We start from the raw sequence: 14,618 nt of genomic DNA, 5'->3' as shown, positions 1-14,618 counted from the left end.
GGGTTGGGACAATGTGGTGGTCAGCAGACAGTCTCCCAGCTGGGTTCTTGGCATTGCCAGACATCTTTTGCATCTCTGCTTTCTTGTCCCCACTCCCCTCCCTGCCCCCCACCGGAGAAAAGCATTCTAAGGAAGTGAGAGAAAAATGTAGCCTTCAAAATGGCTTCCCAAAGTCGTTAGCTCATCAAAATTGCCTCTGACCCACAAGAGCTGCATTGACCCCACCTACATTAGGAAGACCATTTCATTCCCATTCATCAAGCCTCCCGCATTGCCTTTGTCATAGTGTGTCATGTCTTCATTACTGAGTAAGAAAGGGGACGGAGGCGTGCCCCGATATGCCTGCTCCTTGAGAAGCCATGACAAGCATAACAGAACTTCCTGTCAGGGAAATTCATCTACCGGGTAGACTTTAGGAAGGCATGTCACCCAAGAGCAGCGGGAAAAGCCACAAGCCCACGCTTTTCTCTAAAATACACGTTTTCATTCATTCCATAGTCATTACATTTGTATTAAGTTCAAGTGCTAAGGACTGTCTAAAAAGATTGCCAAATGAAAAGGAATTTTAGAGAGGAAATGGACTTTACTGGAAATGAACAACACATTTTCTTAAAAAGCTCCTAATATAAGTAACGCAGTATCATAAACAATGCAATAGCCACAGTTGTGTCAAGGGCTAGGATGAATGTAAGCCCTAGGTAAAAACTAAGTGTTCTTACCCCGGTTTACCTCTTAATCAGTTTTACTTGCCTTCCTTTGTGTCTAGTTAACTTCCTCCCTGCTCGCTCATCCTCCAACCTCTTCACACCTCTAGACACAAGTTTTCTAGTGTCTTCCCTGTTCCCACGTGGAGGGAAAGTGTGGATGATCTGTCAACAAACGTCCTATGAGAATTAACACGTCTTCCTCTGTGAGAGGACGCAGAAGTGGTTCTCAAGCAGGCACACCCTCCTTTTTGTGGGACCAGGATCCCCAACCTTATAACTTCACCCCCCGACCGGCCCCAAACCTGTGTTCTTCCGAGTGGTTCTTGACTCCTAAGCAAAGCAAAGCATCTGTTGTCTTGTTTTGTTTTGTTCCCAGAAAGCCATGATCTCATAAACACATGCTTGCAAAATATATGCTCAAAAATCATCCTTGGCCACTAAGTTCATGGAAACCAAATTTAATAAGAGATCCAGAAAAGAGGAGCTGAGAGCATTTCATTTCTCATTCAGGGCCTGGACTGATGGAATTCAGACGGCCCTGATTGTATTTCTGTTGGGGGCCTGGCATGTATATGAGAACTTGCTTTCGTGACCACAGTAATTGATGGGATGACATCACTTTTCGGGCCTCAGGACCACTTGTAGAATGGTTGGTGGAGCGTGAAGGGGAGTATTCTAAACATAGCTCTTGGCATACTGCTCTGGAAGTGCCTGAGCCAGAGGGCAGCTCCTGTCTCCCTTCTATTTTCCCAGGGACGCAAAATATTTTTTTTTATACACACGGCCAAGAGCTTTTTTAAAAAAAATTATTCTCCCAAATGAACGGGGTGAGGTCCCTCGCTTTTATATAAATGGGCCTCTTGGGTTCTCAGGTTGAGGAATGATGCAGCGATGACTCTTTGTCAGAGCTGGGACATCTTCCAGACCCAAATATGGGATCAAATATGTTAGTGAGCGGCCCTGAAACGCCCCTCAATTTCAAAACATTGTTTGGGTTTGGGTTTAGCACATCGCCCACTCGCTTAACCATACAAATGCTATTTCTAAATATCCTTTTCCCAAAGAGCTGGCGCTGGGATGAGAGAGAGACAAATGGGAACATCCAACAGGGCTTGGACTTTTGCCCTGATGGTGGGCGTGAGAGGGTCAGGATCGGAAGGAAGGCAAGGTGGAGGGAGCGGTCTCAGAAGGAGGAGGAAATTCTGGGCTTTCTGGTGTCCTCCGCCCCCATTTCCCCAGAGTCCCTCTGCGGGCTCGGTCAGGGGGGCTGGCAGCCAGCCCCTGAGAGACCCCCTTCCCACGTGCTGCTGCCCTACCTGCACTCAAAGGCATGTCACAGAATGTGATTAGGAAAGCAAGAACATGACCACCTCATACCCACTAGGTTGGATCTAGTCACAAAGACAGGCAGCAAGATGGTTGGTGAGGATGTGGAAAAACTAGAGCCTTCCAGCACCGCTGGAGGGAATGCAAGATGGTGCGGCCACTGTTGAAAACAGCTTGGCGGTTCCTCAGAAGGTTACGCACAGAGTTGCCATATGATCCCGCAATTCCACGCCTAGGGTGTCTGCCCAAGAGAACCGAAAAACATACATCTCCACGAAAACATGTGCGTGAGTGTCCACAGTGCTCTGTGTGCCCAATAGCACACAAGTGGGAACAACCGAAATGCCCCCCCACCGCCGTGGGTGAATGGACGAATAACATGTGTGTGAGCTGTCTGGACGATGGAACTGTATTCACCAAGAGAAAGAAGGGAACTGTGGAACATGCTTCAGCGTGAATGAACCTTGAATGCATTATGCTAAGTGAAAGAAGCCGGGCGCAGAGATCGCGCTTCTAGAACATTTTTGGGAAGAGGCTGGGGTTGGGAGGGAGGAGTGAGGAGTGGTAGTGCTAGCTCATGGGTACCGGCTTTCGTTTTGGGGTGATGAGAAAGTTCTAAAATTCGAGGGTGGCGATGGTTGCACGGCCCTGGGAATACACTAAAAAAAAAAAAAAACCATTGAGTTGTACAGCTTACATGGGTGGCGAGTGTGGACATAAATTACATCTTAACGAAGTGTCGTGTTTTTTAAGAATACCAACAAAGAAGTAGGGGCCGCCTTCGTTTACAGAATAAAGCTCTGCCCCAGACCAGTATTTCGGTTTATACATGGGGATTTAATAACAAAAGCATTCGGTGGAAGGAAAGAACAAAATGTGCAACAAATTTAAGCCTAAGTTTGAGTCCCGTGTTGGAAGCCAGGAGGCGAACGGAGAATTAAAATGCCAGCTAGTAGCAGAGAACTGAAATGGCCCACACGTGGCACAGAAATGTCAATTGCAAAACCCAAAAGAAAATCGGCTTTCTGTGCAACCTGGAAGTATGGTGGATGAGTGTGTCTGAACATACCCCAGCTTCCCCCTCACTGTTGCAGACTCGTTTATTTTCCAACACCTCCTGGGGCACCTGGGTGGCTCTGTCAGTCAAGCGTCTGACTCACGGTTCTGGCTCAGGTCATGATCTCGCGGCTTCCTGGGTCCAAGCCCCACGGCAGGCTCTGCGCTCTCTCTCTCTCTCCCTCCCTCTCTGCCCCTCCCCCAGTCACGCCGTCTCTGTCTCTTTCAAAATAAATAAACTTAAGAATAAATTAAATTACAAAAAACCTTATTTTCCAGCACCTTCTCAGGTTCACTTTGGAGTCCGTTGTGCATTGATCCTTGCTCTTCCAAGAGAACGGATCTGCTTGGAGTAAGGCCTTAATTCGGGTTGAAATGTCTTCGTATTGGAGCTCCACTGGACCGGGTTTGATGTGGGAGAAACTACCCTTGACCTTCAAATTCTGTCAGTAAGATACAACAAAACGCTTCCAAGATAATCTTTTTAAAAAGCGGTGTCTGTGCCCCCCAGCAGCTGACTTTGACCTGACACAGAGCGTTGGACTTCTCCGGTCAATCCGACGGCTGACATTTTCTAAAATAGGTGGCAGCAAATAATCACTGAATAATTAAGACGGGTTCCATTCGAATTCATTTCTGAATACATTTCTTGGGCTGCTATAGATATGTTTCTCCGTGTGCACACAAGTTCCTGCATCTCTAACGTGTTTGCGGATTTTGTTCCTAATTGTGCCGCGTATTACTTTCAACTTAGAGTTTTTCCGAGTTCTTCTCAAGGCGGTAATTGTGTCCGAAAATATCTCTAGGGTCAGGCAAAGGCATTTATTGCTTTGCAAAGAATTCCTCCGTCTTTGCGAACGAGAGTCTGAAAGTAGGGACGGAAACTCCTGGACGCAGGGATAGTGATGAACGGCTGAACCAGGTGGGAGCAGCTGGGAGGGGTGGGGGAGACATCGAGGTCAGTGCCCTGCGGTGGCCCCGTGTGTGGTGCAAGGGCCCCACCTGCCCCTCCTGCCTTCGCCCTGGACGGGAACTCCCGGCTTCACCACGCCCGCCTCCTTCCCACGGTCAGCACCTGATTTAGAGCTTCCAGCCTCGGTCCCTTCCCAAATATGGAACCACAGGACCAAGACTTTGGCTTTCGCTTGTGATGTCCCCCAAGGGCATACAAGAGGCCAACACTCAGCAGCTAACCCAATCCTGCCAACTGACTCAATCCTCAGACCCTTTCCACCCCAAACATTAGCAAAAAGTCTCCTGAAAGGAGGGGTGATTCTGTGGTCGCTCTTAATGACATCTTCCTGGGATCTCAGATGCTGTTCCTCACCCCGTAGACACACACCCACGATGACACTGAGCGATCATTCTTTAAAGTTCTGTGAGTAACTGTCTAAGTGGTAAACTGCCCAGGAAACCCTGACTTTCTATTATTTTCAAAGAAAGAATAAAGAACGTGGTTAAAAAGAGGTGGAGTCAGCAGGACAAACGCAGTTTCCTCTTTTGACTGGTGAGCCCTGAGGTCATGTCCCTGGTCCGTCACGATATTCACGTGGTCTGGGCAGGTGACTGCCACCCTCTGCACTACAATTTTCTGCTCCAGATGCACACACAGGCACACAAACAGAAGGACACACAGATATACATACACACGTGGACACACAGACATGCACACAGAGGCAGACACATTTGTATCTAATTGCTCTGAGCATTCGTTGGAAATCCTTTTAAAAGCACAGGGCTCCGCGGTCAATGGCAACGGTGCTATTTGCCCGCGCAGCCTCTCAGAGGCCGTTGGGGAAGCTGCCTGTCAAAGTCTGAATTATCGACCTGGAATCTAGGGCAGAAGCAGATACAGCTGAAGACACCAGGCCAGCAAAAGGGGTCATCAGTGTCCCTCACCAGCACATCTGCTGAAATTACCAGGCTCCACAGAGGACATCTCCGTCCTCTGAGTGAGAAAGATTTCAGGCCAGTTTAAGTCTCGCCGTTCTCAGGCATTAATATGTTTTTATCCAGGCATGTTTTTAAAAGCTCATTATGGCACCTTTGTACTTCAAAGATTCCCAGACCATAAGCTAAATATATATTTAACTTGAAAAAAATGTTTAAAGTCGCATTGTTTAATCACAGAGCAAAACAGTGCCTTTAAAACTGTCCCTATCTATTCCGTAATTACATGCTTTGGATAAGAGCCTGGTTCACAGCCAAAACCCCCAGAGGATGGAGAGTATGAGCTTAGGGACAGGCAAACGCTAACTGTGATGTCGTTTGCCTTTGTTTTTTCTTGAGAATTCCAAGGTGGTTAACTAATGTTAATGGAGCAATCATTTTCCACATACTATTTGATTTTTAGTTTTGCTTTTCTTCTCGTTCTTTTTCTTTCTTCCTCCCTTTCTCTCTCTCTCCCTCTCTCTCTCAATAAAACAATCTCTGCGGATGGACTGTTGGTAGAAAAACAAGATTCCTTAGTCAGTATCCCCTCACCTTTGATGACGGGGTATGTGAAAATGAAGGAGTAATACACAGGAATGAGGGGTGCCTGGGTGGCTCAGTCGGTTAAGCGTCTGACTTCAGGTCAGGTCATGATCTCACAGTCCGTGAGTTCGAGCCCCACGTCGGGCTCTGTGCTGACAGCTCGGAGCCTGGAGCCTGCTTCGGATGCTGTGTCTCCCTCTCTCTCTGCCCCTCCCCCCACTCATGCTCTGTTTCTCCCTGTCTCAACAATAGATAGGCCTAAAAAATTTTCTTAAAAATACAGGAATCAAATCATGCATAATGTTTTACCCTAGAACCATTACTCATAGGAAGATGATGAAACTCATCAAAGAAGAGTTCAAATGAAAATGCTCTTCACGTATTAATGAAATGAATGAATGCATCTATCCCTAGCCAAAGGAAAAGGGATTAAGAGAAGATGATTTAGACAAACACCAACTTTGAAATGATCACAAGAGGTTCGTATGATCAGGGCTAGGTGTGTCCTTGATTTAGGTGATCATGGTAAGTGCTAAAAAAAAAAAAAAATTAAAATCAGCTTCATGCCACAGCCTGTGTTATCCACTCTAAGTATATCATCTCATTTAATCCTCACAACAACCCCGTAACTTACAGATAAAGAAATAAGTCAGAGAAGTTAATTAACTTGTCTAAGGTCACACAGTAAGCGGTAGGGCCAAATTCAAACTCAAGTACGTCCGACTCCAGGATGGCCCAGTAGGTTAGTGAGCTGAGCTTGACTACTTTTCTGACGACATTTAAGTTTTGAATTAAAGAGACAAGATAATCAATCAGTTAATCAATGGAAAGAATGTACAGGAGGAAAATGTGCCTTGGTGGCCACCACGGTTCTTCGGAGCCATGCAATCAAAATTGTGTCAAGACTAAACATGTCCCTTTTCTTGTGTTGTGACTCAGTCTTCCCCTACACCTTGTCTGCCCTCCCCACTTTGGATCTCACCTTTTGGCCTATAACCTATTGAATTAGGGTACAGATGCCCTTCTGAAACAAGGTTAAAAATGATCCAAACTCAAAAAACTTAATCAACATGGCAAGTAGCTGTACCCTGTTTAAGTGGATGCCTTTCCTCCGGCTAAGGTCTTCGCAGGGCTTATCCAACGCGTGGTAGTGTCGCAAGAACGTTGGCAGAAAATGACCCGTTACGGGGAGAAATGAGATATGTTGACTTTGCCTCCTTTATCTACTTTCCTCCAAAATCACAGATGTTGATATTAAATCTGATAGATAAGTTTTCTTACAGCCCTTTTAATCCTAATGTAAACTTGGGAAATTGCCAAAGAAAATGCCTGGGTTTTTGCCAAGTGCCCACAGAAAGCGCAATCTCTCCGGTGTTGATGTAAAACTGGACGTTTTGCTTCGCCAACGCAGACGCTCTTTGGTTCTCTGAGTTTTAAAGAGTTAAGAGAATAGATGGAATGCCTTAGGGAATGTTGGCAGGGGAGACCCGAGCTCTTTCTCCTTTGCTTCTCTGCTTCTCACCCTGGACGGAATCTCGAAACCACGAGAGCACGGGGATGACTCTGGGCTTACGCCGTTCCCTACTTTCTGGTTCGACCTGCCCCCAAACCTGGCTCTACGTCCCCAGCAGCCCACGGACAGGGAGGGATGGCGTGCGATTATCTGCAGGGTGAGGCCTATTTTTACCTTGTCCCTGGTGAGTTCCCAGAGCCAGGGAGAAAACGTTTCGATTTATGAGCCATTTGCTAATCCTTGAGGGAAAACAGTCCCTGCAGATTAGTGAGGGTAGAGGGAAGGTAGGAGGAGAGGTTGGGGCAGAGGAAGCAAGAGTTATTTTGACTGCATTTTTCCCTTGCCTGATTAAATCTCGGTGACATTTGAACTTTGCTTTGCTAAAAGAACACAGCCCTGGATGTGGGGGCCTGGGACCAGAGGGGTAAAGGCGGGGCCTGGGGCTGGCATGGCTGGAGGGCCGCTTGGCTCAGAGGACCTGCTATGTAGCCGGGGCCGTCTGGTTCGGGGCCTGACTTCCCAAGCGCTGAGGACGTGTCGAGGGGGACACCTTCGGGTCCTGCAGCTGATGCTGAAGCCATGGTGCATCTCCAGGGCCGTCTACCAGGTGGGACCAGAAGCTCCTCTCACGTTTCTTTGCAGCCGAAGAAATCAGTGGGGGATGGTGGGGAAGGGGTATAAGCTGCTGTCACGTTTTTAGGACCGTAAAGTGTGTTGTAACAACGGGGGCGCGGCTAACATTAATGGAACACCGTCTTCCAGAAGCCCGGCACCGTGAGGTGCTTCGTAAGCGGTTCAGTTTTCCAAACAGCCTGATGTAGTTGGTACTTCGGTCACCATTTTGAGATGAGGTTATTGAAATTCAGAGGTTACTATTAGTAGATGACAGAGTCCTGTGATTTTTTTTTAAGTTTATTTTAAAGTTTATTGATGTATTTATTTTGAGAGAGAGAGAGAGAGAGAGCAAGAGAGAGAGAGAAAGGAAGGGGCAGAGAGAATCCCAAGCAGGCCCTGCACGGTCAGCGCAGAGCCCGACCTGGGGCTCAATCTCATGATCCGTGAGACAACGATCTGAGCCGAAACCAAGAGTCGGATGCTTAACCAACTGAGCCTCCCAGGCACCCCCAGAATCCTGTGATTTAAAGCAAGGTTTTTCCGGCTATAAAGACAAGGATGCCCTTTCCATGAGTTCATGTTCCTCTTACCCAAGAGATGCTGTTTTTCTCAAAAGATGTGTATCTCTGTGTGTGTGTCTGTGTGTGTGTGTATGTGTGTGCATCTGGGTGTTGGGGGTGGTGACCAGCTGGTAGGGAGCATGTGGCCGTGGGACAGGAGGCAAGGAGGGAAGAACACCGAGGAATGGTACTGAGTCTCTGTCCTCACCTCCCCGCCCTGTGGTGGCTTCCCCAGCAGCTTCCAAAGTCAGACATCCATAAACAACCTCTTTTTCTCAAGACAGAGTGTCTTCTGCAGGAGGGTGGCCCTCTGAGTCCACTGGCCAGAGGTGCAGAGCCCTTCACAGGGAGATGACAGGGCCTGCTTTCCTCATCTGTCCACCCAGACTGGTGCCATTAAGCCAAAGTCCCCACTTGCTACGGGGACTTCCTCAGCCCAGACTGGGAGGAAGGGCACAGACCCACGGGGGGGGGGGGGGGCGCAAAGGCAGAGTGGCAAGGGGGAGCTCTTCCCCTGACTCTTTCTCAAAAAGGCAGTGATACACGAGCTCTTCCTCCGTTGACGGTTTTCACAACCTAGTTTCCCTCACTAAGCCGACTTGAGTGGTTTTGCTGTCTCTGTCAGCTGGCTCATCACACCCCTCGGCACCAAGGACACACAGCTGGCCTTTGTATTTTTAGGTGTCACTTGGTGGCATATAATCCCTTAATGAGCTGCAATGGCCAAGCAGTGCAGGGCCGGGTGGCCACCCCTCCCCCACCCCTCCTCATGGAATGTCTGGACTCACTGAAGGGACATCTCCTTGCAAGACGTGCCCAGGAGCCCTGTGTTGACTTCACAGAGGGGACACAGCCCTCCAGGATTCTCACCCTTGGTTCTTCATCACCCCATTGGCCAACGGTCTGAAGACGGTTCAGGCAGAAATGAGGTCTTTTTCCAGAATGCTTGTGTTTGAAGGGCCCATACCCGGAGTTTTACTACAGGCGGCAAATCTATCTGTAATAGATCATGAAAGAAACTTGAGAGCCAATCTGACAGCAATCTGAGAAATGTACGTGGCATTTCCAAATGATGAGTTGTGAATCTGAAAGAAGGCTGGGAAAAGCCTCCCGGAAGCAGTCACGTGGGTGGTTTGTCCATTTGAAGCTTTTCCTGAACCCCTGGTTGGCGTTTGGTAGAATTCCCGAGTCAGGAAAGTTCCGTCTTCTTAGTTGTTGCTCTGATTGCACGTGAGTTTGGGGGTCCTGGTTCCCCACCTCCATCTCCCACTTTACCTCTTGTCTGTCTTCTCTTGTGTCTCATCGAGTTACATAAAAACTAAGACTCTCGGGGCGCCTGGGTGGCTCAGTCAGTAAAGCGTCCAACTTCAGCTCAGGTCGTGATCTCGTAGTTTGTGGGTTCGAGCCCCACGTCGAGCTCTGTGCTGACAGCTCAGAGCCCGGAGCCTGCTTCGGATTCTCTGTCTCCCTCTCTCCCTGGCCCTCTCCTGCTCGCCCCCTGTCTCTGGCTGAGCCAGGCTGGTCGGCCCAGGGGCAGACGCCTGTAGCCCGCACAGCCTTGTCCACGGCCGGCAGGTAGTGCCCACAGGTGCAGCCGGGAAGCCGCTGAGGGGAGAGCCAGGAATGCCGGCCTAAACCAGTTCACTGGCCCCGGGGCCAAGTTGGCCAGTTCGCAGCCTGCGGGGCCAAGGTGAGGGGGAGGGCTGCCCAAAGCCGAAAGCGGCTGGCCGGACCAGGGATGGTCTGAGTCGTTCCAGAGCGGACTTGCCGTCCCCTGGCGGCTTTACCTGCTCCCAACCCCCACTCACGCTGGCAAGCAGGATTGGCTTGAAGGGACATTTAACACCAAAGACTGGCATCTCCTCGAGAGCTCACAGTCTCCTGGGGAAGAGTTGAGAAAGCAAATAATTGCATTTCGACTAGTAGAGTCTTCAAGGAAAGAGAAGGGAGAAACTAACTTTGGTCAGGGAAAACGTTACCAGAAAACCTTGTCTCTGTCCTAGCCTTTGCTTCCCGCCATATAGAGAGGGGGTGACAGTTCAAAGCGGTGCCCGGATTGAGTGAGAGCACGTTTGCGGAAGGGATGGGTACACATGAAAGCATGTACGAGGGGGACAGACTTTTTCAATATACTGTATTCCTTCTGGTCTTTATCTTGGAAAAATTCATCACGAGTGCCTTTATGTATTAGGGATAAGGGGTGACTAATGGCCATTCCTGTATGTTTTGTTTAGTTAACTGGGGGAAACTACGTGTTCTCCTCTATTCACACACTGCTTCCACACTCAGGGCACTTCGGGCATCAGGTGTGGGGTTTTCCACACCAAGCAACTGGGGTGCAGACTGGAGCACAGGTGCCCCAGGTTAGGAGCTCAGACCCACAAGAGCTCCCCACCATGAGACACCAGTCGCGAGTAGTAGGTCCCCCGTTACCCACGACTTCTGTCCCACTCGGCTACAAATCAGAGGTTCCCCTGACCCCATTCTTGGACGCCATCATTGCTAGAACAGCTCACAGAACTCAGAGAAACACTTCTTACGTTTACCCGTTTATTATATGAGAAAGGACGTGACAAAGGATATAGATGGACAGCCAGATGAAGAGAGAACACAGGGCAGGATCTGGGAGGATCCTGGGCTCCTGTCCCCTTGGAGTTTGGGTTGTACCACCTTCCCGGCAGCTAGCTGTGTTCGCCAGCCTGGAAGCTCTCTGAACCCAGTACTTTGGGGACTTTTATGGCTTCATCATGAAGGCATGATCAAGTATCAATGCCATTTCCAGCCCCTCTCCCCTTCCGGGAGGACAGAGGGTGGGGCCGAAAATTCCAAGCTTCTATTTATGGCTTGGTCTTTCTGGTGACCAGCCCCCATCCGGGAGCCCACCCAGAGGCGCCTCATTAAAACAAAAGACGGCTGCTACCACCCAGGAAATTCCAACGGATTTAGGAGCTCTGTGTCAGGAACCAGGGTCAAAGACCAACTATTAGATCAGAAGATGTTCCTTGCACTCTAATCACTTAGGAAAATTACAAGGGTTTTAGGAGGTCTATGGCAGGAACCGGGCGTGGAGACCAATATATATATATATATATATATATATATATATATATATATATATTTTTTTTTTTTTTCTATTGTTTCATGGCCATGGTTTCATGGCTCACAGTCTCCCCATTGGCTACAGTGATGGCTGTCAATCTCTGAGTGACCTTTAGATTCAACTGGGAAGATTTCCGTTTCTTTTCTTTTTTACTAAAAAAATTTTTTTTAAGTTTATTTATTTTGAGAGAGACAGAGAGAGCGAGCGGGGAGGGGCAGAGAGCGAGGGAGAGAGAGCTCCCAAGCAGGCTCCACACTGTCAGCGGGGAGCCAGATGTGGGGCTCGAACTCACACACCGTGAGATGGTGACCCGAGCCGAAGAAAGGAAAATCACAGCACATGACAAATGTTGGAGAGCTGGCAAATACCATAACTATCACGAAATCCAGAGAAATGGCACGTCCACTAACGAACTGCCTGACACCTCTCTGTCTTCCTTCTTTGCCCTGCACCTTCGGACTGCCCAGTCTTTGATGTCTTTTTCACGAGGCAGTAACTCTGTCTTCCTCCAGCACGGCTGATCGCAATGGGTCCCTTCATCACTGTTGGGTTAGAAAGGTTTCTTTCTGGGCCATAACTCATCGTGGGAAATAGCGTGCAAGTTTTTCGGATGGCCGTCAAATTTGGAAAGCCTTCTGCCAAGCTTCCTTTCCATAGGATCTGTTACCAAACATACTTGTTGCTTATAGTAAAAGCACACGCGTGTGCCCTCGAAACACAGGAATGGTGGGAAAATTCGATTATCTTCTACTTCTTCTGATAAGGAAAAAAAATTATAGGATGCTTTTGTAATTGTGTATATTGTATAGTATGAACATACTCCTGCCGGGGGGGACATCTTCCACTTTTATTAGGGGTTATGAGAAACTAACTCTTCACTTATAATTTTACCGGTCTGATGATCGGAAGGTTTCTCCACAGACTAGCTTCTGTCTCCTAGCATTTTTTGTTTGTGTGGTGTTGTTTTGTTTTTTGAGAAAGAGAGCACCCATGGGGAGAGGGAGAGACACAATCTTAAGCAGGCCCCACACTCAGTGAGGAGCCCCACACGGGGCTTCATCTCATGACCCTCGGATCATGACCTGAGAGGAGATCAAGCGTTGGATGCTCAACCGACTGAGCCACCCAGCCACTCCTGACTTCTAGCATTTTAAATATTATTTCTCCCGTGTGGATGGAGTTCACGTACCTCATAGCCAAGTGCTGTAACATGTAGTAACATCCACATAAGGTCTCTCTCTGGACTGATGTGGACAACACAAGGCGTCGGCACCCAGGGGTCAGGAACCTGGTCGGAATCCATTTCTACACTGGTACCTCTCACCTCTATCTTTTCATAGCTAGAAATGAGTGTGGAAAGAGCCATGAGTCATAACTGATGACGATGAAAATAGCTTGCTTGTGCAAAGACGGGTGTGTGCACATATTGCTAGGAATAGTCCTGGTGACCTGGGAGAGACCCCAGGAAGTGAAGAGCCCTGGAGTTTAAGCTTCACGATGAATGCCCTTCTGTGCCCTCCCAGCCACCTCCCATTCCCCCCTGGTCGTGCAGTATGAATTATAGGAAAAATAAAATAAATAAGACCAACAACCTGAATTATTACCATGCCATAAATTGCTTCTGGCCCCAGAGATGTGGATCACATATGCAAGGCATATGTGAGCCTGTTTTAGATTGTGATTTTATTTTTCTAAGTTGGATGTCATCGGTTTTTAGAAATGTTTTTATCTTTTTATTTTTGGTCTATTTGCAGAAACTGCACCCTTCATGACGGCTGTCAGCTCTGTTTCTGCTTTTTATTCTCTAAGGCCCGCCGAACAAAGCACAAAAGCGGCAACATACCTGGTCCTCCTGGTTTGGGGATAGAAGCTGCGTCAGAGAAAGCAGGACTAGGAAAATGGCCCAGGGCACATTCCCACCTTCCTGCGAGAAGTGTGGTCTGTTCCGTGGTTTTCACATCATCCGTGTTCACCCATCACCACTGCTTCTGGGAGGAAATAGGGACGAGTGGCTCTAGTGACCATCCAAGTGCCAGGAATCGGGGAAGAGTCCTTTTTAAATTACATGTTCCAGTTCTATCTCCCCACCCCCCACCGCCCCCCAGCTCGTTGTGGCTGGGAGCCGGGGCCACAAGGCTCCGGACACACACACACACACACACACACACCCCGTGGTTAGAGAGCTAATCCACGCGAGGGCCCTACCATCCTGGGATAGCACTAGTGATCAGAGAGAGAGGTTCCTGTGTTTTCTTCCTAGTACAGATTGTGTTTCTGAAGCTGAGAGGTTCTACAAATGGAACAGTTTGAAGGTTCTACTTTGTCATCTGTCTGCATGATTAGTTATAGTGATGTCAGTGCTACATTCTCCTAATGACGAGCAAGTCCTCTAAAATGAGATTGGGGTTCCAGTGATTCATTCGTATCTTCTGAAACAACTAATACAACCAATCTGGGGCCAGTGGATCTTGCCATGATTCCAGCAAACGTTTCCACATGTGGAAAGTGAGGCTTTGATTCTCAATTTGCTATTTTTGCTTTTCCCCTTTCATCATTGTGTTATGGCAATGTATGTTTTCAAAGGGCTGTGCCCTTTGTATTATTTAATGCCTACATATGGCGTGGGGCTTAGCCTTTCCTCCAGTGATCTATAACATGTGTTATGGGTAAAGGAGGAAAAAAAAAAAAAAAAAGGCTTGCACCAAGAAGAACAATTAGCTAATTTATCATACGCCTTTCTAACTTTTGTCAGATCTACACATTTGTGTGTTTTAACCTTTTCTGCCACTCTTTGGCTGGTGTCTTGTCAGTAAAGGATGACGTGTTTGCATTTCCACCGGTGCCTGAATGTCACGCACCCCGTCTTTTGCAACGGTTCGTTCTTATAGGGACACGGAAGCACGTCTTTGCAATCAGACCAGGAGCAAAACTCCCTTTCTTGCGTTTTCCAATGCTTCTTTGATGTGGACAGTGTTTGCAAAGAATGTAAGAGCTCAGTTTTTACTTTGTTCTTAAAATATTTTTTGAGTCTGACATGGGGTGTGTTTTCATCGTCCTGGAAGGCATTTTCTTTGGTTTCAGTAAGAAAGTAATACTTTGGAGGTTTAAAAAGCTGTCGGTTACAACATCAAGCATGTCTCCCTTTGGGTCAGTTCCTTCTACCACATGCGAATCTACTTTCAAAGCTCTGTGGAAATCAACTCAGAATTTCAGCTTTGGACCAATCTCAGACTCCCTTTGGAGGAGCTCCTAAATCCTACTTACGT

The 14,618-nt window shown here is 48.0% G+C and overlaps 1 protein-coding gene and 1 long non-coding RNA gene across 8 annotated transcripts in view; one reads left to right on the top strand and one right to left on the bottom strand.

The window, feature by feature from the left end:
- FRMD4A (FERM domain containing 4A) overlaps positions 1-14,618 on the top strand; it is a 606,423-nt gene that overhangs the window by 318,188 nt on the left and 273,617 nt on the right. The window contains exon 1 of one of the 7 annotated variants that reach the window (XM_053225320.1): positions 7,290-7,684. The exons of 5 other annotated variants lie outside the window; for them this stretch is intronic. In XM_053225320.1, coding sequence (XP_053081295.1) covers positions 7,478-7,684 — 207 coding nt within the window. In that variant the 5' untranslated portion in view covers positions 7,290-7,477. Of the gene's footprint in view, positions 1-7,289; positions 7,685-14,618 lie in introns of those variants that run through there. One more of the 7 variants, XM_027073464.2, reaches the window with a different exon arrangement.
- LOC128316285 (uncharacterized) lies at positions 11,565-14,115 on the bottom strand. Its single transcript, XR_008299928.1, has 4 exons — positions 13,558-14,115; positions 13,196-13,340; positions 12,542-12,692; positions 11,565-12,105 (listed from the first exon to the last, which is right to left on the bottom strand). It is a non-coding gene; the product is annotated as an uncharacterized LOC128316285 (long non-coding RNA).

Source organism: Acinonyx jubatus, chromosome B4, assembly GCF_027475565.1.
Source record: "Acinonyx jubatus isolate Ajub_Pintada_27869175 chromosome B4, VMU_Ajub_asm_v1.0, whole genome shotgun sequence".
Lineage (NCBI taxonomy): Eukaryota > Metazoa > Chordata > Mammalia > Carnivora > Felidae > Acinonyx > Acinonyx jubatus.
This window is presented reverse-complemented; position numbering and strand designations above follow the sequence as displayed.